We start from the raw sequence: 21,042 nt of genomic DNA, 5'->3' as shown, positions 1-21,042 counted from the left end.
GCTCAATTAATCATTTTTATCGAAACCCTTTTAATAAAACAGTAAGAATAAAAAAAGTTACTCTTTGTTTTAATGGAGATGATAAGACTAATGCTGAATAGAGCAATTGAAAAGCAATGCAATATCAATCAATCTATTAACCTTCAACCCGGATATAAACAGTGATAATTGGAATTATGATAAATTACCAATGACTAAAAAACAAAATTCAACTTATTTACCACTGAACTCATGATATTATTTGTTATTCTAAGATTATTTTCATAAATGTTTCATTCTATATTGATTTAACTCATAGTAATATGTAAACCAGATTTTTCAGAAAAATAATGAACTTTTAATTCAAGTTTATTCGAATGAAGATTCTGTGACTTTAAACATGAGATCTGGGAATTAAAATAAAATCAAAGCGTTCGAATGATTCCAAGTTTTTCTTTGATGACAATATTTACCTCGTCCGTCGTAGTAAATGATTAGTGGCTCGATATTTTGTCGGTATAGATCTCAAAAAGCCATCTTCGTAATGGTGTTTTCGTAAAAATACCATTACGAAAGTATCATGATACTTTCATAGCTTTCATGGTCTTTAATGTCTTTATTGACTGACAATTTTGAGTAACACATAATAAGCAGTTAATTGATCAAAAGAAACAAAGCAGAGTAGTTGAACAGTTAGAGAATTTTAAATTTTTAAGAATCAAAATCATTAATAATCAGCAAAAATCCGAGTAGATTTGGACTATTTTGGCAAATAATGACAATTGACATTCGTCGTTCTTTTTAAGATCGTTGATTACATCCATGGCTAATGAATTTGTCACACTTCTTGTGAACATTTATTCCGCAGTCTGAAAGTTAAAAAGAGAAAAAGAAAACAGTTAATCACATGAAATTAAACTTCATCCTTGAGAATTTACTGTTAAATGATGTTAATTTGGTGAGATTAACCTTAAGAATTAATTTTAATTTCTATTACGTAAAAGTTGCTAAGCAGTTATTTTCTATGAGAGTTTCATGTAAACAAAGGCTTGGCTCATGAAAGCTCCACCATTGAGCTTAGTGGCCCTGTTGCTCAACTGATTCCAATCAACTAGAAATTAGAGCAATTTGTTAAATGATATGATGATTACCTTTGCACTTTAATCCTTGATGAATTACTCCAGTCATCAAGGATCCACAATGATTACAAAAAGTAGGCTTGAAATAAGTGTGAGCCGCAAAGTTATGGGTCACTTGTCCATCTCGTTCATCGTTACTCTCAGAAGGTGAATCCTATTAGATAGTAAATATGAAAAAAAATATTAATCATTACCCAATTGATGAAAATATACCAGACAAACTAATAGAAAAATATAATAAAATAATAATAAATCTCCATCACCAGTATTTACCTTTTCCATTAGTTTGCATTGATTTTCGACCTCACTGTGACATCGCTTATGGACAACACGGTAAGATCCTAGTTAATGGTTGGAGGTGGAGCCAATGGTTATTCTACACACTTATCGATAGTGTCCGTCAGCTTAAATTGAAAAATTAAGTTGAATTTTAGGTTGCTTGTGTGCCCGTTTGATTGTCTCAGGCCCTCCGGGCCTTCCTATGTCGATTTTGACCCTTTTAATGAAGACCTAACCTAACCTAATTTAAACAAACAAAGGGATAAGTGTGACGAATAGCCGTTAGCTCCACCTCCAACCATTAACTAAGATCTTACCGACAACACAAATACATTCTGTTGATTAGAATCAAATAGAAATATCAATAGTTTAGATTGAGAAAGGAACCTGTTGACCCTACAAGAAATTCACCTTTACATTGGTAACCTTGTTTTCCAAATCCATAAATGAATCCATCACAATGGGAACAAAATGTCAGGCTGGTCAACAAAGTAGCTTGGAACTTGTGTCCAGCAACCAAATGAACTTTACAAGGCATAACAATACTTGATTTATATATTAACACTTGATCTTTAAAGATTCGTAACAATTTTAATAATGAATCAAGTTAATTAAACTTATCCTTTTATACTGATAACTAATTAAAAACCAGTTGTCATGGTTACTACCAGAAAGCCTTTCTTTTCATCCTCCAGGTTTCTCTCTCTACGAAATAGTTGTTTGCGACTCTTGATGAAATACAATTAGATTGATTAGTTTGTTTTGATCTTTGTTATCAAGCAATTAACATTTGCCACTCAATTAGACATCACAAGATTTTTCTACCGAATAGAGAATCGTAAATTAAATTAATTTAATGTTATCCGTTTACAAGAATTTAATAAAAGCTTATATTAGCTTTTGAATTCAATTCATTTCACTTTTTAAACTTTACAATTTAAGGAAAGATGATTGTTTGTAAACATAGAACTTCATAAGTTGGAGTTGTGAATTCTTTGCCCTCTTTAATTACTGATCCTTGTTTATCTCCTTTGATTATTTTACCTCCGAGAAAGTCTTTGGAATTTGCGTCTTTCCTGATTCTAATGATGTAGATTTTAACTCCATCACTTGTCACTCCGCCGATAACGGCACCGGTGGGAATGTTTCCTCTATTGGATTCAGCCCAGACGAGACGTTTTATTGGCCCAGAAAGATATTCGGTCGACATTGATGTGACGACTTGCCCCTTCCAAGTAGCTTGACAAAGGCCACTCGTAGCATTGACACTACCTGGAATTAGAGCTTCAGCAATCGCAATTCGACAAATAATTGGTTGATTTCGATCAAAATCACCGATATTAACTGCTGCAGTGTCCACTATTGGACCATTGCTTTCGATCCACTTTGGATAGTCAGTGTTTCGACGATTGTTTAGATCTATTTCAAGAAAATTCAGCAATTAGCTTATTATTATTCTCAAACTAATCAGTTGAACACTTACCGTCAACGATACTTGAATAGACACTTGTACTGACCAAAATTATCGACAATATTTGAAGTAATAAACTAACTGTGAATCTAAGTGAAGACATGATTTCACTTGAATTGGATTAATTTACACAAGAAAAAAAAGAACTACAATAATTACAACAAACAAACAGTCTAATTACCTGTACAATCAACTAATGTTTAAATTCAGTCATTGATCAATCAAACTGACTGATAATTCGGGGCGGATCATGGGTTGGATATTTACGATTGTTTTATTTAAATTATTTATTTGTAGGAGTTTAACGATTATCAGATCATCAACTAATTAAAAAAACCTTGAAAATATTAATAAAATAATTTGATGACACTTTTCGGGAGGATTTCAATTGTCGAATTAAATTTTAACAAAGTGAATCAGAAATTGATCACTTTAATCTTGATTTTGATTTTGATTTAGTAATTTGATTAGCTAATTTTGTGAGCCTCTTCACAAAGTAATCAAATTAAAACTCCAAGAGATTTATTGTTTATCACAGTTGAAAGACGCCCATTGTTTTAATTGAACTAAATAGTTATCATCATGTTGATAATGTGTCGAGATAATTATTTGGGTGTTTAATTGTTTTGATTAGATCGCAATTCACGTGTTATCACAATGAAATGTCCCGTAAACTCAGAATATGGTAATAAGGTTGAATAACTTGGGCTCCATCGAAAGTAGCATAAGCTTCGTGATCTCTTATTTGAACTCGACCGATCCAAGTTGTTCCTTTGTGATGCAATTTCGCAATTGGTACTTCATCATCTGTAACCGATATACCCGAAACAACTGAGCCAAGAGGTAATTCACCATTCGAGCATTGAATCCACATTAATGATGATTCATCTGCTACCGTTAGCACTTCAAATTTAGTATATTCGTAGGCACTTTGACCAGTAGAAATTGTACAAATTTTTCGTACTGGATCGAAAACGCCTGGAATAAGTTCAATATCAATCGAAAATACTTCGAATCCATGATTTGCTCGACAGATATAAATTGTCTCATTATCTGAATTGTTATCAGCTATGAAAGCATTTTTCATTTCTTCAGGGTTCTCATGATTAATCCATTTTGGAACCTTGAATTGGGATAAAATTTTCTCTGGAAATAAACATTAAACCTCATCTACTATTCTAAAGATTAATAACTCACCTTTTTCTATTAATGGTGAGGATTTTGAAGATGATTTTCCAAGTATCAGGACCAAAATGCAAAGAGAAAGTGATAATCCAACTAAAGAAAAAACACCGATTCCGATAGTCTTTTTAGACAATTTTCTTAAATCTATCATGTTAATCACTGATGGAATATGTAAAATGGACAATTAAGTTGATTCTCACATCAACAGGAATGAAAATATTCTATTCTCGAGTAAAACAGTAGCAATTAACGATCAATTGGATAAAGAAACACCTCAATCAACAAGACAATGTGATTTCTAGCAAGATTAAAGTTATCAACCCATTAGAAAAACTTTAATCAACTCAATGGTAAAAGATATTACATGTAATAAATATACAATAGAAAATCTCTAATTCTTGACTGAAAAACAGAAGAATTAAAATGAAATTTTTATATCGTAATCTCTTCCATGCAAAGTACATGGTAATAAGAACTTTCAGTTTCTGTTCCTTCGAAAGCAGCGAAAGCTAAACCATATCGATCATGAACGCTACCAATCAGTATTTGACCTTCTTTTTCAAATTTAGCTATTGGTAGTTCATCTTCTTTAGTTGTTTGACCTCCAATGACCACTCCTTCTGGTGCTATTCCATGAGATGTTTCCACCCAAATCAAAGATGACTGGTCTTCAGTAGTCAGCACTTGGAACTCTTTGTATTCGTAAGCAGAATAACCATAAGAAATGATACAAACGCCTTTCTTTGGATCAAAAAGTCCTGGAATTAGGTCAATATCTTCGTCGAACACATAAGAAGAATACACAGCTCGACAAATATAAATCGGCTGATGGTTTGCGTCAATATCAGCAACGAAAGCGTTTTCGATCGAAAAGGACGAAGTATAACGAGTCCATCTTGGAACAAAAAAATTCGAAAGTACTTCTAAAAACGAAGAGAGCAAATTATAATTAAAATCTAATTTTGGCTCAAGTTTCTTTTCAATGTTGATTTTCACGAGAGACTAAACGAGATTACGAACCTTTTTGTACGACTGAAATCGTTGGTGTTGATGGTGATTGTTGCAGATGAGGAACCAAAATAGAGATACAGATGACCAGTCCAACTAATAACGATGCAGCGATCAACATAATCGCTTTTCTCGATAAATCAATAAGAACCATTTTTGTCAATGAATATGAAATAAATACTCAACACAATTTAAGCTTTGTAAGAAATGGGTTAATTAGTCAATTAAGTAAAGTATTAAAATGCTACCGTTACACTAAGTAGTAATCAGTTAAATACCTTTATCAAGTAAAAAAAACCTCTTTGATTAATATTCTTATCCATGATTTTAATTGTTTTGAATCAACATTAGAAATTAGATCGTTGAGAAATTTCGATAAATATCTTTATTGATTAGTTTTTCTGGTTCCCGATAACGACATGTTATTTTAGTTTGATATCACGATCAGTAACCGTTTTGGGACATTAGGACCTAAAACCGGTGGCGAAATCAGATAAATTCTTATCGATTAAACGTAATCTACCCTTGTAATTATCTTAATAATAATAAAAATAGTCAACATGTAAATGGGAAAAATGAATTGGAAAAGTTTCAAACAATTAGATTACTTCGTGCTAATTAACGCCCTTGACTAAGAGCATCAACTTTGGTAAAGAGTAAAGTCTCATCTTTTAATCGTAAAATATTGAACCAGAAAAGTTTGACAACTAATGAAACTTAGATATTTGTTACAATAGTTATTAAGTATCAAAATCTAAATAAGTAAACATAATTTAAATTTTATTGAATAAGATTTTCAAAGAGCGAAATCCTTGAGACACAAAACATCATAATCGTGACTAGGATATTCGGTCTTTCCGTCTGGTACGTATGCTAATTTATATATATCATGAATTTTTCCAATCGAATAGTAAAAACCGTAAATGTCAACACGAGCGACCTTTAGCTCGTCTTTAGAATTAGCTAGACCCGCAGTAATCGCACCATTATAAACTTTTCCGTTTGAATTTTCCAACCAAATCAATGCACCCGAATCTTTGGTTGTTAATAGTTCAAATTCATCTTTTTCAATAGATTCTCCTCCATAAGTGAATTTGCACTTCTTGGTCTTAGGATAGTAAGTACCTGGTATAACTTCACTGATATAACCGTTATGAGTAGCTCTGCAAGCGTAAATTAAAGATGAATCTTCATCATTACCGCCGTCAAAAGCATTGGTCAAAGATACATTGTCGCTATTATATTTTACCCATTGAACCGCATGATCGATTTTCGCCAATTTTTCTGTAAAATTATCGAGTTACACTTAATCAAATCGAAAATAAAAAAATGTCAACTCACCTTTAAAGTGTTGAAATGACGGCGAAAGAGTTGAAGATGAACCACTACGACGAGTCACTAAAACTCCGACACAAATCGCAGTTGCTAATAAAAGAGTTACTCCAATTCCTATGAAATGAGTTTTTGTTAATCGTGAACATAAACTACTGATTCGATCCATGATACTTTCAATTAGTTTCGTTTCGAACAATTTACAATGAGCGAGCTTATTGTAACCCAAACGGTTTTGGTGTCACTCGAATACTAAACAAACAAAGATCAATCAAATTGTAGTGACTGATGAAAAGAACTGGTGGAGAGTAATTAAATTTGGTTAATTGTACAGAGTGTTGATCAATAGACACACAGAGACAAAACTATCTCTTCTGTAATCAAACAATTAAAAAGTATTCAAACTAGTGCGCAGAGAAAAACAACAAAATCCTAAGCGAGTGTTTTCCCTAACACCCTGTAAGATAAATGGATGATTAAATTTTCACACGGTTGATAATTTTTTTGATTGAGTCTAAATCCAGCAATTAATTTCTAATCGACCTTTTTATCAATTAAAACAATGAATCTTTTAATCGTAAAATATTGAAAGCGAATGTGCCGCTCATGAAGCTTAGATACTTGTTACAATAGTAATGATATCGATACACGGTGGTAAGAAAGCTCGTGTGAAAGTGTACAAGGGTATTAGATGTACGTTTAGTCGAATTTCGATTTTTGATTCGTTGAACGCATTTCAGCACCAGAATCTTTCAAACGAACTTTCTTATCACCCTGTACATATGTATCAAAATCTAAATAAGTAAACAAATCATTTACATTTTATCAAATAAGATTCTCAAAGAGCGAAATCCTTAAGACACAAGACATCATAATCGCGACTAGAATATTCGACCTTTCCATCTGGTACATATGCTAATTTATATATATCGTGAATTTTTCCAATTGAATAGTAAAAACCATTAATGTCAGCACGAGCGACGTAAAGCTCGTCTTTAGCACCGGTTAGACCCGCAGTAATGGCACCATTATGAACTTCACCGTTTGAATTTTCCAACCAAATTAACGCACTCGAATCTTTTGTAGTTAATAATTCGAATTCATCTCTCTCTATAGATTTTCCTCCATACGTAAATTTGCACGTCTTGGTCTTTGGATAATAAGTGCCCGGTAGAAGATCACTGATATATGGATCATTAGCTCTGCAAGCGTAAATTAAAGTTTGGTCACCATCTTTACCGCCGTCAAAAGCATTGGTCAAAGATACATTGTCGCTGTTATATTTTACCCATTGAACCGCATGATCGATTTTCGCCAATTTTTCTGTAAAATTATCGAGTTACACTTAATCAAATCGAAAATAAAAAAAAATTGTCAACTCACCTTTAAAGTGTTGAAATGACGGTGAAAGTGTTGAAGATGAATCACTACGACGAGTCACTAAAACTCCGACACAAATCGCAGTTGCTAGTAAAAGAGTTACTCCAATTCCTATGAAATGAGTTTTCGTTAATCGTGAACATAAACTACTGATTCGATCCATGGTACTTTCAATTAGATTCGCAGAAGTTTATTTCGGCACAAACGATTTATAATACAAATGAACCAACTTATTGTAATCCAAACTGTTTTGGCGTTGTTCGAATACTAAAATTGTATCGATCGATGAAAGGAATGGGTGGATAGTAATTAAATTGTGTTAACTACACAGAGTGTCGATTAATCAACACGCAGAACAAAACTATTACCTTTCTAATCAGAGAAAAACAACAAAATATCTAGTTGAGTACTTTCCTTAGCACCCTGTACGTTGAATCGGTGATTAAATGTTCACACGGTTGATAATTATCGTTGATTAAGTTCACACCACTCAATCCTTTTGTAATCATCTTTTTATCAATTAAAACAATTAAACACAATCAATAAGTAAAATGATTTATCTGGTGCAATTATTGTGATAATTAACGAGAGATACACTAGAACATCACAAGATATTTATGAATCTTAAGAACCTGAATAGATTTAAATTTCATTATTTCGCACGATTATTACTAATTAATTTCTAATTTTTAAACATCAACTTTTTATCAAACAATCGTTAAGGTTAATTCATTAATAGAGTCCATTGAAATTTAATAATCAAATGGCCTTTAGTGCTGAGAATTTTATATTTGGCATATGAATAGGCCATATTACCGAAAATAAATATACAAATTTCATAAATTTATCTCAACTCTCAAGAGAATTAGACCCAAAAGAAGATTCCTAAACTGAGCGAATGGGCTGTATTGATAAATTAATCTTAACGATTGTCTGATCAAGATCATTAAATGTTATTGATAAGCGCTAATTTTCACAAAGATCTTCTTATCGTTTAAATTGGTCTATTAATTAGTTTTTCTGGTTTTCAATAAAGACATGTTATTCTAATTTGATATTACGATCATTAACCGTTTTGGGACATTAGGACCTAAAACCGGTGGCGAAATCAGATAAATTCTGATCAATTAAAAGTAATCTACCCTTGCGATTATCTAAACAATAATAAAAATAGTCAACATGTAAATGGGAAAAACAAATTGGAAAAGTTTCAAACAATTAGATTACTTCGTGCTAATTAACGCCCTTGACTAAGAGCATCAACTTTGGTAAAGAGTGAGTAAAGTCTCATCTTTTAATCGTAAAATATTGAACCAGAAAAGTTTGACAACTAATGAAACTTAGATATTTGTTACAATAGTTATTAAGTATCAAAATCTAAATAAGTAAACAGATAATTTAAATTTTATTGAATAAGATTTTCAAAGAGCGAAATCCTTAAGACACAAAACATCATAATCGTGACTAGGATATTCGGTCTTTCCGTCTGGTACGTATGCTAATTTATATACATCGTGAATTTTTCCAATCGAATAGTAAAAACCGTAGATCTCAACGCGCGCGACAGTTAGCTCATCATGAGTAGTAGTTAGACCCGCAGTAATTGCACCATTATAAACTTCACCGTTTGAATTTTTCAACCAAATCAACGCACTCGAATCTTTGGTTGTTAATAATTCAAATTCATCTTTTTCTAAAGCTTTTCCTCCATAAGTGAATTTGCACTTCTGTGTCTTTGGATAATAAGTGCCCGGTATAACTTCACTTACAGTAGTGATAGAGCTCTTATGATGAGCTCTACAAGCGTAGATCAAAGACGAATCTTCATCGCTGCCGCCGTCAAAAGCATTGGTCAAAGTTACATTTTCGCTGTTATATTTTACCCATTGAACCGCATGATCGATTTTCGCCAATTTTTCTGTAAAATTATCGAGTTACACTTAATCGAATCGAAAATCAAAAAATTGTCAACTCACCTTTAAAGTGTTGAAATGACGGCGAAAGTGTTGAAGATGAACCACTACGACGAGTCACTAAAACTCCGACACAAATCGCAGTTGCTAATAAAAGAGTTACTCCAATTCCTATGAAATGAGTTTTCGTTAATCGTGAATATAAACTTGTGATTCGATCCATGGTACTTTCAATTAGTTTCGTTTCGAACAATTTACAATGAGCGAACTTATTGTAACCCAAACTGTTTTGGTGTCACTCGAATACTAAACAAACAAAGATCAATCAAATCGTAGCGATCGATGCAAAGAACTGGTGGAGAGTAATTAAATTCGGTTAATTGTACAGAGTGTTGATCAATAAACACACAGAGGGAAAACAATCTCTTTTGTAATCAGATAAGAACAACAAAATATTCAATTGAGTATCTTCCTTAGCACCCTGTACGTTGAATCGGTGATTAAATGTTCACACCACTCAATCCTTTTGTAATCATCTATTTTATCAATTAAAACAATTAAACACAATCAATAAGTAAAATGGTTTATCTGGTGTAATTATTGTGATAATTAACAAGAGATACACCTAAATATCACAAGATATTTAAGAATACGAACAGATTGAAATTTCATTATTTCTACTATTATTACTAATTAATTTCTAATTATCAACATTAACTTTTGATCATTCAATCAAATCTAATACTAATAAATTAATCTTAACTCTTAGCATTAACTTTTCTCTCGGGTTACCGCAAAAAAAAGATTCAAATGTCTGTTTAAAGTCATTAAAATCTTATTGATTAGCGTTAATTTTCACAACGATCTTCTAATGATTAAATTAATCAACAAATTGTTTCTCAGATCAAATTATCAAAAAAACTTTGAATTTCATTTGATTCACATTGTGAACATGAAGCGTCACTACTGTCCCTTTGTGTTGACATTTCTGTTTACATTTTTGTTTTATTTTCTTCTGCTTCTTGATTGATTTAATTAAAATATTTTCTTTAACGTGACAGTCATTTATTAATCTTATTAAAAGATTTTACAATTAATCTGTTTCCAATTTATTCCAATCAATTGATTGCAACAAAATCTCTTCAAATCAATCCCTTTATGGTTAAGACTTGATCTTTGTTTATCTTTGCATGTGTTTACTTTTTCCTCCTCCTTCATTCATTGAATTTAATTTTTATTCATCATATTAATTAAATGAGTGATTTAGTCTTTCGTTGGTAAGTAGATTAATTGAATCGACGTTTCATTAGTATATTGGAATAATATTTCTGTGATTTTGACTTGTATATTTTAGGCCTTTGTGATTGTATTGAATCAATTTGCTTCCTTTCATTTGTGGACCGGTTATTTGATTCTCTATTTGGAAAATATTTTATTCATAGAGAGTATATAAAAGAACCTGAATTTGCGGCCATTTTGTTGACCATCTCATTGATGACATCATGCCTCAAGTAGGACGGAAGAAGCCCTTTAGTGCCAAACAAAAGAAGCAACAATTAAAGGCTAAAAGGGAAAGGAAAAGACGTAAATCTGATTCAAGCGACAGTGATGATGAGACTTTTGCTAATCAAGGTGGAGATGAGAATTGTCAAGTTGAAGCTGGACAATTAAATTCTGAGGGGATCATGAGAATCAATTACCAGAAGAAAAGTAATCCATCTATTAATGCAAATCGATATGCTCTTACCTTTTATCGTGAAACTGATGCGGAAATAGAAGAGAGAAAGTCTCAATCAAGGTTACCCATCAAAATGGCCTCTCCCGACGAGCTTGAGATTGAAGAACAAGAAATTTTCTTATCCGATGATTTGGCCTTTCCCAAAAGGCCAGTTCGAGACTACAACCTGACCAAAGAAGAGTTGGACACAATTGAATTTGAATATTTTCGCAAATATTTGGAAAAACTGGAAACTCAATTTGGTTCCCTTTCCAAGTTGAGTTATTTCGAAATGAATTTGGAAACATGGAGACAATTGTGGCGAGTAATCGAGATGTCGGATGTCGTTCTAACCATTGCTGACATAAAACATCCAACTTATCATTTTCCACCTTCTCTGTACAATTATGTGGTTCATGAGCTGAACAAAGAGATGATTCTGGTTCTTAACAAGGTCGATCTGGTTGAAGCTCCTTTGGTTCTCGCTTGGTTACATTATTTTCAAGTCAAATTTCCAAAACTTCATGTTATTCCGTTCGCGTCTTATGCTGGAATGAAGGTGAAAGAACGGGGTAAACATAAAGGTCGTCGATATGGTAAATTCAAAATGGCCGCTGAAGGGTCAAGAAGATTACTTAAAGTTTTACAAGATATTGTTGGTGATAAAGTTGACCTGGCAAGTTGGTCAAACAAAATTGATGATGAGCTTCTAAGTGAAGAGAGACGAAACTCAGAACTGGATTCTGACGATGAAGCAGTCGAGGAAGAGTTGAGTGCTTTTCAAATCGCAACAAATGTCAATGTCGATCATTCAGATTATCGTTACTATGAATGGAAAAAATATGAATCTGGAGTACTAACCATCGGTATGTAGTCTGTCCTTGCACCGTTAAAATGGTTGTTTAATATTATCTTTCTGTTCAACTTGCAATAGGAATGGTTGGACATCCAAATGTCGGTAAAAGCTCCCTGATGAATGCAATTATGGGCAAAAAGGTGGTCAGTGTCTCACGAACTCCAGGACACACTAAACACTTTCAGACCATTTATCTTACCGATAATGTTAAACTGTGTGATTGTCCTGGTCTGGTTTTTCCAAGTCGAGCACCGAAACAAATGCAAGTGCTGATGGGGTGTTTTCCAGTATCACAATTGCGTGAACCTTATTCAGTCATTCAGTTTTTAGCTGCGAGAATCAATATCCCGATGATATTGAGATTGAAGAAAATTGACCCCGAATCGTCTGGTCAACACTGGACAGCCTTCGATATCTGTGAATCTTGGGCTGTACTTCGAGGCTATCAAACCGCTAAAACCGGTCGACCTGATGTCTATCGAGCTGCTAATCACTTGTTAAGATTAACCTTAGACGGTCGAACCTTGTGCCTGACCTTCTATCCACCCAATTATTTTAAAAATCGTGAAAATTTCGTTAAAGATGCCGACGTTAGTAGAATCCGGTTTATTCAATGTGAAACGAGTGGTGATGTTAATCAGAAAGGATCTGAAGGTGGAGATGAAAAAGGAACCAGTGATGAAGATTCTAGTGAAGAGACGGAAGATGGAGAAAGACGATCATCGCTCCTACGAACAACTAATCGATTCGCTCTTCTTAATGATGAAGATTGATAGTTAATTATACAATTTACTGAATGCAACGAACCAACGATTCATCAACCCAATGCATTTATCAAAATGCTTCTTCCAGTCTACATGTGTTCAAATTAGCCTTCGCTTAGCCATCGCTTAGCTTGTCTGGAATCTTTAAAACAACAATCATATGATAAAATTTATATTTAACCTTTGACCCAATTTCTAAACCAGTTAATTAATGAATCAACATGATAGTATTCAAATGAAATCTGAAGAGAAAAAGTCTAACATGTATAATGATCTCGTAAAAAGATTCACCTTTTGAGCCATGTAACCATTCATACGAATGTTAAACAAAGTATTTTATTGATAAAAATGTAACCTTTAAATCGTAACTTTTAAATTAGTTCAATCAAAATCACCCAATTTAAATTTTGTAACTTTTTCTGATATTCAAGTGATTTAAATTTCGTTTGGAAACCACTAGCAATTTAGTCGCAAGTCAATCGAAGGGCTCATTGTGTCAATAGATTATCAGATAATCATTCAATTAACTTTCTGTATTTTTTTATTAATTTTCTCATGCAAATATCATGATGAAAGTCAACAGATTCAGAGTGTTGAGTTTAATACTAAAGTTCAATTAGACTTACATGGTAAATGAAAAAATTTATATTCTAATTGCCTAAGAAATCAAATTTGATCCAAATCATGTGAAAGACAAAAGATTGAGACATTTTCGATTACATTAGAGAAGTTAGTTAACTGATTAGTTCGATGACTTCGATTGTTAAAAAGATTAAGCTATAATGAATCGAACTGAGATTTCGATCTGAAATTATTCTTAATGGACTGGTCATTCTGGTATATAAAAAATTGAAGAGATACTTGACCAACTATTTGGTGAACAGTCATGATTCCCATGAGGCAAAATTGAGATAATAAAAATATAAAAGTGAAATGTTACAATCAAGTTATAAGAGTTGATGAATGATAAATTTTGCCTCAGGGAATCAAATGAGTTGAGTGCTATTGTGATGCTGAATATAAAACAAACGCATGAGCAATTATCTGATTAAACTAAATGCAACACAAATACAATCAGATTGATCAATATCTATTATTTAATGACAGTAGATTTCATATTCATCAGAATTTTAGTATAACTGATTGATTGAATATCTACACATGACAATTTGAATCTGATTCATCTCTTACTTGGAGCTTTGGAAAATAAAATTAATAATAACTGGATGATATTAAAAAATTACGATAACTTATCAGTAGATTCAACAGATAATCTCTGAATAATGAGTTCAGAACCAGAATTTCATTGAGAAAAATTTGAACAATGTGAAACGATTCTCGCTAATGAACAGCAATAATCAAATTAGACTTTTAATTATGAAGAAATTACAACAATAAATCGTTAATTTCACAAGATATTTTCACAATTAATCTGCAGAACTAAAAGAATCTGAATAATAAAATGATTGGAATATTTGAACTTCTTAACATTGTTTCCATGGAATATTTTATCAACTAAAGACTCTAATATCTTGTGAATGATGCTCAACAGAATAAATTGAATGAAAAGAGAAAATATTTTCTTGTTCAACTCATGATAATAATCCTGGTAAAATATTGGAATTCATGGAGAAAGAAAGAAGAGATTATTCTGATGACTATACTCACCTTATTTCTAATTCATTTTATCAAGAATTTTCATTTTTCCATAAACCAAATCATTCAATATCTAATGTTAACCAGGCTACATTTTAGTTCAGTTTTTCTTACTCAGTTTATATCCATTAGTTTATCAGCATTTTCCCTGGTATTAAATACACTGAGCATGACGATTTAAGGACATGATATTGCTGAAACTAGTGCATGAGCGTGTACTGGATGAAGATGAAGATGATGATAGTGATAGTGGCTGAATAACAAGGAAAAAAACTCCAAATGAATTGGTTTCCATAGTGGTTGGTCTCATTTTCTTCTGCCTGTGTACACACATGACTATTATTGTTGTAACAATATAATGATGAAAAAATCAACAACATGATCACAATCAGAGGAGCAACAGCAACTCGAAATCAACTAGACAATCAAGTGAAGTATTAACGTGAAAATATAATTAGTTCTGGAACCCGATGAAATAAAGACAAATTAATCTACCATTTCAGTGATTATTGTTGTGATGATTGTGATCAAATCAACGGTATTGTTGGTTAATTAATCTTATAATCTGATTACATCATAATTAACCCAATAACTTATTTACATCCATTGTGCCGTATGGATGTTATCAATTTTCAATGAGTGATTTAGATTTGATCAGCATCATTTTTAATTAATTTACATGATAATCAGTGATTATATTATTTGAATAACATTTCATGAATTGTGATTATTCAGTGAGAATCAACAAATTAATAGGATACTAGTGATCTAGTGATGAGGTAAAAAAATCAACGAAGTCCGATATTACATCTCAATTAAAAGCTCGAATATTTTTGTCCTAATCATGGACGCAAGTGGATTAACTGGAATCACGATGAGCTCTAAAATTTGGTTTAAAGAAACTTGGTCCAAACTTCGTCGAACCAAACAAGTCAGTGGGTCATCAGATATGCTGGAGACTCAATTGAATCGATGTCTATCTACTTTTGATATAACCCTTCTGGGCATCGGTCATATGGTTGGTTCTGGTGTCTATGTACTAACTGCTCCAATAGCTAAAAAGGTCGTTGGACCAGCTATTGTTGTCGCTTATATTATCTCTGGATTTGCCTCTCTTCTTGCGGCTTTATGTTATGCTGAATTCAGTGTTCGTTTCCCAAGGGCCGGTTCAGCTTATTCTTACACTTATCTAGTCCTTGGTGAGTTCTGGGCATTTACAGTGGGCTGGAATATGGTCATGGAAAATTTGATCGGTGTTGCAGTTGTGAGTCGGTAAGAACAATTTTCAACCACTTTCGATTTACTCGATTCGCTATTTTCAATCAATTTTGTGATTTCTTTTCCTCCATAGAGCTTGTTCTGCATATATTGATTCCCTCCTCGGTGGAGTGATTCGTGAATATACACTATCCTTTATCTCTGGTACCATTGGTTTGAATTTGATCTCCCAACATATTGATCTGTTTGCGAGCGCAATCGTCACTGTGTTTGTTGTTTTTCTTACTTGCGGTGTGAGAGCCACTTCTTATATCAACAACCTCTTCTCGTTGATCAATATAATAATCATTTTGATCATAATCGTGGTTGGAAGTTATTTCGCTGATAGTACAAATTGGTCGATCCCTGATGCGGGTTTTATGCCTTTCGGATGGAAAGGTGTTTTCGCCGCTTCAGCTTCGTGTTTTTATGCTTTCATCGGTTTCGATTCGATCGCCACTTCAGGTGAAGAAGCTAAAGATCCCCAACGATCAATTCCAATCGCAACCATGATCTCAATGGCTTTTGCTACAATAGCATATGTTGGAGTTTCAGCTGTTCTCACATTAATGGTTCCCTTTTCTGAGATTAATGATGAATCTGGTTTACCTGATGCTCTTGGTAGAGTCGGTGCTGGTTGGGCCAAAACGCTGGTCATTATCGGTGCTTCTTGTGGTATGGTCACCGTTCTCATGGGGACCATGTATGCGCTCACACGAATCGTTTACTCGATGGCCGATGATGGACTATTGTTTTCATGGATGTCAAAGGTCAATGAAAAGACACAAATACCTTTGTATGCAATGTATTTCTTTGCATCAATCGGTGGACTTTTAGCTCTCTTTTTGGACATAAACACATTGGTCGAAATGATGTCCATTGGCACTTTACTGGCTTATCTTGTGGTCAGTGCATCGGTGATAATTGTCAGGTAATTACAAGTTAAAATGATCAAATTTTTGATGGAAGATTAATTAAGTGTAAACTACTTTAATGAATGCACATATAATTACTTAAACAATTAATACTTGATACGCAAATTTAATATCTTAATATAAGGAAAGGATTAAGATTATTAATGGTTCATTTATCTTAATTTAATTTGAATTAAGTTTAAAAAGTGATAAGTTAATTGAATCACATCAAGTTACCTAATGATAATTTAAATCAGTTGTGAACTTGATAATGAAGATTCTGACAATTAATTAGATTATTGACTTTTTATGATTATAATTAATGATTTTTTAAGTTATAACTTATCAAAGTTTATGTAATGATCAAGATGATTGATGATCGTCATTAATACTTTATAACTTCAATGTTACAATTTCTTTGTCTTTTCTCCCTCTGGATATTAACGATAATTGATAATATGAAAGGATTTTCCTTCAATAATGAACAAAAAAAAAGTTCTATTCTCTATTAATGATCGGATAAGATTAACGGAATTTCATTCCTTTCATGATAGATATCAGCCAATGGAACCAATTCATCAACAATTAACCTGTGATCTCGACGATCAACAAGAGCTCAATGAATTGTCCACTGAATCTCCTCGTCGATCAATCAATGATGATACCTTTTTGTCATCATCCATCTTCTCGAAAAGAGGTGATTCCATTAGTAGTTCAACAATCTCCTCTGGTTTACTTCAAATTATTCGAGGATATTTTTCACGACTTCGACTACTTCGATATGCTCCTCGATCGATGCCCACTATTTGTGTATTCATAATGGTCAAGGTTATATTTCTTCTTTGTGCTCTTGGTCCACTCCTGATAAAGGTGAGCAATCAATTAAATTAACTTTCTATTAGCAATAAGCAAATTTACAGACAAACAAATTCAAATAATAAAAGTAAACATGGTTAAGTTTCATTGGATGGAATTGATTAAGTAACAGAATCTTATTCCATTGGATCACTAGTGAAGTTTCATTCGATTGAATTGCTCAACGTAAATCAATCAATTGCTTTTCTATTCTAATCATTTATTAGATTAAATATTACATCATTTTCTTTTCTCTTTGATTATCATTCTAAATTCTAATGAAAATCAACCAGTTCATACTAATCATCTTCTTTTATTTTCCATTGAATTTCTTTATTCTTTCTGTAACCTTTTCCTTGTAATCGACACAATATAAAGAGATGAAAAGGAAGAGAGAAAAAATCGATCTTAGATCAATTCATCCCTGGAGAAAACTCACTTCTCATCATCTTCATCCTTTTTTACTCTGACATTTTCATCCAACTTGTTTGTTATTACATTAAATTTTCATGGTAAAAGAACAAAGAAAAAAAACTAATCTTGAACATTTTACATTAATGAAGATTCAATGTTCAGGGAAATATCGGTTTACATGTAAACTTGGTTTCCATGGCTTATGAACAACAGTAATCATAATGGCGAAATTAATTTTCGCAACATGAAATTTATTTCTGTTATTTTAGATTAGATATTTTCAATTTTTCTCATAATATTCATCTTATTGCTTACTGAAAAAATATTAATACGCAAGTAGATAAATTAGATTAAATTAGCCTGGGGAAAAATCTCATTCAACAAAGCTGAATTTAGATTTGTTTTGAATGTTTCAAATGAAATATCATTATATCAAAAATAATCTCTCGAGTGATAAAATTGGTGACAAGGTGATAGAAAAAAAAGTTCATCTTATTTGATTGAAATCAGATTATTTTCTATGAATTGATTTCAAAATTCTTGTTCAACTAAGTTATTATAATACCTTGGGATCTTATGAAGTTTGGAAGACTGTTGAAATCGATAATCTCAATTCGTAAATCGACTTGGACCTACGAAAATGTTAACACCAGAGTTTTGCAAATTCTGTAATAATTTTTCTTCTTATTCTCGACTGTTAGGCTTCCGAACACAATAAAATTTGGATTGGAGTTATCGCTTTATTGGCCATAATTTTGGCTCTTTCATTTGCTATAATCGCTCTCCATGAGCAGAACACTTCATCTCTTCGTTATAAAGTGCCCTTCGTTCCTTCGTGCCAACCCTTTCAATCGTCTTCAATGCGACCCTAATGACAAACCTTCAACCCTTAACTTGGCTTCGTTTAATTGTTTGGATGACCTTTGGTTTTATTATTTATTTTCTCTATGGGATTAAACACAGTTCCTTGGACCCAGAGTCAAATCGAGTTCATTCAAATGTAAGAAATTGGGGATCACTCGATGATCAGGACAATCTGACAGATAATCGAGCTCGAGGAGCCGATTCAATGTCGATTGGTTCAGCTTATTAATCTACTCAAATAATCAAATCATCAATTATGATCAATTATCCTCGAAATTTGGATTAACTTAAAAAACAAGACAAAAACAATTCATCAATCTAATCCATCCAATGACAAAAATGATTAATTTAAATGGAGAAATCAACACAAATCATAACAAAAAGATGGAGTTGAAATATTGAAATAAATAAAATCTTTGAATTTAAAAACATAAACCAATTTAATTCATGTGATTCGATCAGGATCAAAATCATGGCTCGACAGTTCCAATGATTTCTGATTCAGTTTGATTGATATAACACTGACATTTGGAAACTTTTACAATTAAATTAAAATTGTCAAATGAATGATTATGAATTCAGTTACTTTTTGATTTGAATAAAGTTGCTGAAAGTTAAATATTATAATTCAATTCGAATCACCTTAACCTTACAATCCGAATATTTTACATTTATTCCAATTATCAAGACATTTCCATTTCACCAGAGATAAAGTTACATGGGATTTACTCAATTTTCTCAGAGTTTGGCTTAGTTTTTTTGCTTTTTCTTAAATATTTAGATTGAAACATATGAATAAAAAGTATCGCATACGAAACATAAGTTAAAAAACAACCAATGTTATGAGGAGTTGAGCTGACGCACTGAATCCTCATAACCATGGTATAGATTACATAGGAACTTGTAACACAACCAATAATCATCTGAATTATCTGGGTCAATGTTATTATGATGGCAAAAGGTTTCGGTATTTTAACTCCATAGGCAGTAAGTGAAAAGTAAGTATACATTAAACTGTGGACAAAAAAGTTCATTGTGATGCACCAACGATTTATTGGTAAACCAGCGTGCCAAAAATAAAAGGCCACAAATGCCGTCAACGAATGATGATAAACATGAAGAAAAGTTAATGGTTTTTTGCGAAGTACAAGGAAAGCAGTGTCACCAAATTCTGCAAGTTTGGACCAAGTCCACAACCAGAACCAGAAATAAACCCAATTATTGGAAATATAACTATTGTTACAAACGGAATCGTAGAAACCTTTGGTCGATAAAACTTCTATCATCTCCGATCCAGTTACCCAAGTTCCAAGGATTGAAAAGAGAGCTAAACCAGCGTTCCAAAGAGCCAAAGGCTTTTCAGGTCGAAAGGTGAACATTTGGCCATGTGACTAGCGCCGATTCGCACAGACATAACGTAAATTATGACAGCTGTAACCGAGAGGATCCAATTCTTTTCATGCCATTCAGTCCAGAACTTTGGGTCCCATGGGATGAATGGACTTAGAATCGTGAAGACCATAATGTCACAACGATCAATTTCCTATCACAATTGAAAGTAGCACAAAACTGAATTTACAGCGAAGACGCAAAAACGATCAATGTAACAATTTCGTTTATCAAATCAAATTGACTTAAGCCTTTTCTAAATACAAGCTCACCAATAGTTTGAAAATTGAGAGATTGACAATTTAGTCCCTCAATTGATTTAACTAAGTTTTTCCTTGTTTGTTAAATGAGTTATTAAATTACCAACTATTGTGATTTAAAGAGGAAATAAATTATTTATTCCATTAGTTAATTTAAGCCAAGAGTATTTGATTCCTTGTGATGATAAGAAAGGAGGAAAAACCTCAAAATGTTCAGAAGCTCTGGTGATCTTGAATCATTGATCATTATTTTCAAATGAAAATTTCCGATAGCAAAACTGCCATCTAACGATTGGGATTCGTATTACAGAACTTTCATAGAGAAATTAGAAAATGAAGAATTGTGGTTAATAAGTTAATCAATTGCGAAATATAATTTTATGATGGTGAAGGAAAATATCGATGAATGA

General features: G+C 32.5%; 10 protein-coding genes across 10 annotated transcripts; 2 read left to right on the top strand and 8 right to left on the bottom strand.

Annotated features, from left to right (window-relative positions):
- Positions 1–575: 575 nt before the first annotated feature.
- Positions 576–2,005, bottom strand: LOC128396498 (protein kinase C-like). The gene is made up of 4 exons (XM_053357092.1): positions 1,809–2,005; positions 1,392–1,459; positions 1,131–1,272; positions 576–848 (listed from the first exon to the last, which is right to left on the bottom strand). Exons 1-4 carry the CDS (start codon positions 1,933–1,935, stop codon positions 781–783), a joined length of 405 nt encoding a protein of 134 aa, XP_053213067.1. The 5' UTR covers positions 1,936–2,005; the 3' UTR covers positions 576–780.
- A 228-nt stretch (positions 2,006–2,233) lies between these two features.
- Positions 2,234–3,099, bottom strand: LOC128396493 (uncharacterized). Its single transcript, XM_053357086.1, has 2 exons — positions 2,881–3,099; positions 2,234–2,816 (listed from the first exon to the last, which is right to left on the bottom strand). Exons 1-2 carry the CDS (start codon positions 2,969–2,971, stop codon positions 2,335–2,337), a joined length of 573 nt encoding a protein of 190 aa, XP_053213061.1. The 5' UTR covers positions 2,972–3,099; the 3' UTR covers positions 2,234–2,334.
- A 269-nt stretch (positions 3,100–3,368) lies between these two features.
- Positions 3,369–4,313, bottom strand: LOC128396490 (uncharacterized). The gene is made up of 2 exons (XM_053357084.1): positions 4,066–4,313; positions 3,369–4,014 (listed from the first exon to the last, which is right to left on the bottom strand). The coding sequence occupies exons 1-2, from the start codon at positions 4,202–4,204 to the stop codon at positions 3,521–3,523; spliced, it is 633 nt and encodes a 210-aa protein (XP_053213059.1). The 5' UTR covers positions 4,205–4,313; the 3' UTR covers positions 3,369–3,520.
- LOC128396489 (uncharacterized) lies at positions 4,066–5,405 on the bottom strand. The gene is made up of 2 exons (XM_053357083.1): positions 5,074–5,405; positions 4,066–4,976 (listed from the first exon to the last, which is right to left on the bottom strand). Exons 1-2 carry the CDS (start codon positions 5,213–5,215, stop codon positions 4,486–4,488), a joined length of 633 nt encoding a protein of 210 aa, XP_053213058.1. The 5' UTR covers positions 5,216–5,405; the 3' UTR covers positions 4,066–4,485.
- A 313-nt stretch (positions 5,406–5,718) lies between these two features.
- LOC128396487 (uncharacterized) lies at positions 5,719–6,769 on the bottom strand. Its single transcript, XM_053357081.1, has 2 exons — positions 6,403–6,769; positions 5,719–6,345 (listed from the first exon to the last, which is right to left on the bottom strand). The coding sequence occupies exons 1-2, from the start codon at positions 6,560–6,562 to the stop codon at positions 5,858–5,860; spliced, it is 648 nt and encodes a 215-aa protein (XP_053213056.1). The 5' UTR covers positions 6,563–6,769; the 3' UTR covers positions 5,719–5,857.
- Positions 6,770–6,920: 151 nt separating this feature from the next.
- LOC128396488 (uncharacterized) lies at positions 6,921–8,234 on the bottom strand. The gene is made up of 2 exons (XM_053357082.1): positions 7,777–8,234; positions 6,921–7,716 (listed from the first exon to the last, which is right to left on the bottom strand). The coding sequence occupies exons 1-2, from the start codon at positions 7,934–7,936 to the stop codon at positions 7,232–7,234; spliced, it is 645 nt and encodes a 214-aa protein (XP_053213057.1). The 5' UTR covers positions 7,937–8,234; the 3' UTR covers positions 6,921–7,231.
- A 757-nt stretch (positions 8,235–8,991) lies between these two features.
- LOC128396450 (uncharacterized) lies at positions 8,992–10,159 on the bottom strand. Its single transcript, XM_053357039.1, has 2 exons — positions 9,750–10,159; positions 8,992–9,691 (listed from the first exon to the last, which is right to left on the bottom strand). The coding sequence occupies exons 1-2, from the start codon at positions 9,907–9,909 to the stop codon at positions 9,195–9,197; spliced, it is 657 nt and encodes a 218-aa protein (XP_053213014.1). The 5' UTR covers positions 9,910–10,159; the 3' UTR covers positions 8,992–9,194.
- Positions 10,160–10,695: 536 nt separating this feature from the next.
- LOC128396412 (guanine nucleotide-binding protein-like 1) lies at positions 10,696–13,391 on the top strand. The gene is made up of 3 exons (XM_053356989.1): positions 10,696–10,963; positions 11,041–12,269; positions 12,338–13,391. Exons 2-3 carry the CDS (start codon positions 11,189–11,191, stop codon positions 13,030–13,032), a joined length of 1,776 nt encoding a protein of 591 aa, XP_053212964.1. The 5' UTR covers positions 10,696–10,963; positions 11,041–11,188; the 3' UTR covers positions 13,033–13,391.
- A 1,389-nt stretch (positions 13,392–14,780) lies between these two features.
- LOC128396411 (cationic amino acid transporter 4-like) lies at positions 14,781–19,550 on the top strand. The gene is given in 5 exon segments (XM_053356988.1): positions 14,781–15,951; positions 16,031–16,867; positions 17,405–17,720; positions 18,821–18,950; positions 18,953–19,550. Coding segments are annotated over 5 exon segments (1,971 nt in total). The 5' UTR covers positions 14,781–15,523; the 3' UTR covers positions 19,213–19,550.
- Positions 19,551–19,632: 82 nt separating this feature from the next.
- On the bottom strand, positions 19,633–20,813 carry LOC128396413 (elongation of very long chain fatty acids protein 6-like). The gene has a single exon (XM_053356990.1). It carries the CDS (start codon positions 20,360–20,362, stop codon positions 19,709–19,711), a length of 654 nt encoding a protein of 217 aa, XP_053212965.1. The 5' UTR covers positions 20,363–20,813; the 3' UTR covers positions 19,633–19,708.
- Positions 20,814–21,042: the final 229 nt, after the last annotated feature.

The sequence above is a fragment of the Panonychus citri genome, unplaced genomic scaffold (genome assembly GCF_014898815.1).
Source record: "Panonychus citri isolate SS breed McGregor unplaced genomic scaffold, ASM1489881v1 Contig00144, whole genome shotgun sequence".
NCBI classification, from domain to species: domain Eukaryota; kingdom Metazoa; phylum Arthropoda; class Arachnida; order Trombidiformes; family Tetranychidae; genus Panonychus; species Panonychus citri.
The sequence above is the reverse complement of the archived record's forward strand: the minus strand, read 5'-3'. Positions and strand labels throughout refer to the sequence as shown.

Bases quoted from the DNA above. Each gene is read 5' to 3' on its own strand.
- LOC128396412 (XM_053356989.1), top strand. From the start codon at position 11,189: ATGCCTCAAGTAGGACGGAAGAAGCCCTTTAGTGCCAAACAAAAGAAG. The intron at 12,270-12,337 runs GTATGTAGTCTG...AACTTGCAATAG, and splicing joins ATCTGGAGTACTAACCATCG to GAATGGTTGGACATCCAAAT.
- LOC128396493 (XM_053357086.1), bottom strand. From the start codon at position 2,971: ATGTCTTCACTTAGATTCACAGTTAGTTTATTACTTCAAATATTGTCG. The intron at 2,817-2,880 runs GTAAGTGTTCAA...TTCTTGAAATAG, and splicing joins CTATTCAAGTATCGTTGACG to ATCTAAACAATCGTCGAAAC.
- LOC128396413 (XM_053356990.1), bottom strand. From the start codon at position 20,362: ATGTTCACCTTTCGACCTGAAAAGCCTTTGGCTCTTTGGAACGCTGGT.
- LOC128396488 (XM_053357082.1), bottom strand. From the start codon at position 7,936: ATGGATCGAATCAGTAGTTTATGTTCACGATTAACGAAAACTCATTTC. The intron at 7,717-7,776 runs GTGAGTTGACAA...ATAATTTTACAG, and splicing joins GTCATTTCAACACTTTAAAG to AAAAATTGGCGAAAATCGAT.
- LOC128396450 (XM_053357039.1), bottom strand. From the start codon at position 9,909: ATGGATCGAATCACAAGTTTATATTCACGATTAACGAAAACTCATTTC. The intron at 9,692-9,749 runs GTGAGTTGACAA...ATAATTTTACAG, and splicing joins GTCATTTCAACACTTTAAAG to AAAAATTGGCGAAAATCGAT.
- LOC128396490 (XM_053357084.1), bottom strand. From the start codon at position 4,204: ATGATAGATTTAAGAAAATTGTCTAAAAAGACTATCGGAATCGGTGTT. The intron at 4,015-4,065 runs GTGAGTTATTAA...GTTTATTTCCAG, and splicing joins CTCACCATTAATAGAAAAAG to AGAAAATTTTATCCCAATTC.
- LOC128396487 (XM_053357081.1), bottom strand. From the start codon at position 6,562: ATGGATCGAATCAGTAGTTTATGTTCACGATTAACAAAAACTCATTTC. The intron at 6,346-6,402 runs GTGAGTTGACAT...ATAATTTTACAG, and splicing joins GTCATTTCAACACTTTAAAG to AAAAATTGGCGAAAATCGAT.
- LOC128396489 (XM_053357083.1), bottom strand. From the start codon at position 5,215: ATGGTTCTTATTGATTTATCGAGAAAAGCGATTATGTTGATCGCTGCA. The intron at 4,977-5,073 runs GTTCGTAATCTC...CTTCGTTTTTAG, and splicing joins GATTTCAGTCGTACAAAAAG to AAGTACTTTCGAATTTTTTT.
- LOC128396498 (XM_053357092.1), bottom strand. From the start codon at position 1,935: ATGCCTTGTAAAGTTCATTTGGTTGCTGGACACAAGTTCCAAGCTACT. The intron at 1,273-1,391 runs GTAAATACTGGT...ACTATCTAATAG, and splicing joins AATGCAAACTAATGGAAAAG to GATTCACCTTCTGAGAGTAA. The intron at 849-1,130 runs GTAATCATCATA...TTTAACTTTCAG, and splicing joins TCAAGGATTAAAGTGCAAAG to ACTGCGGAATAAATGTTCAC.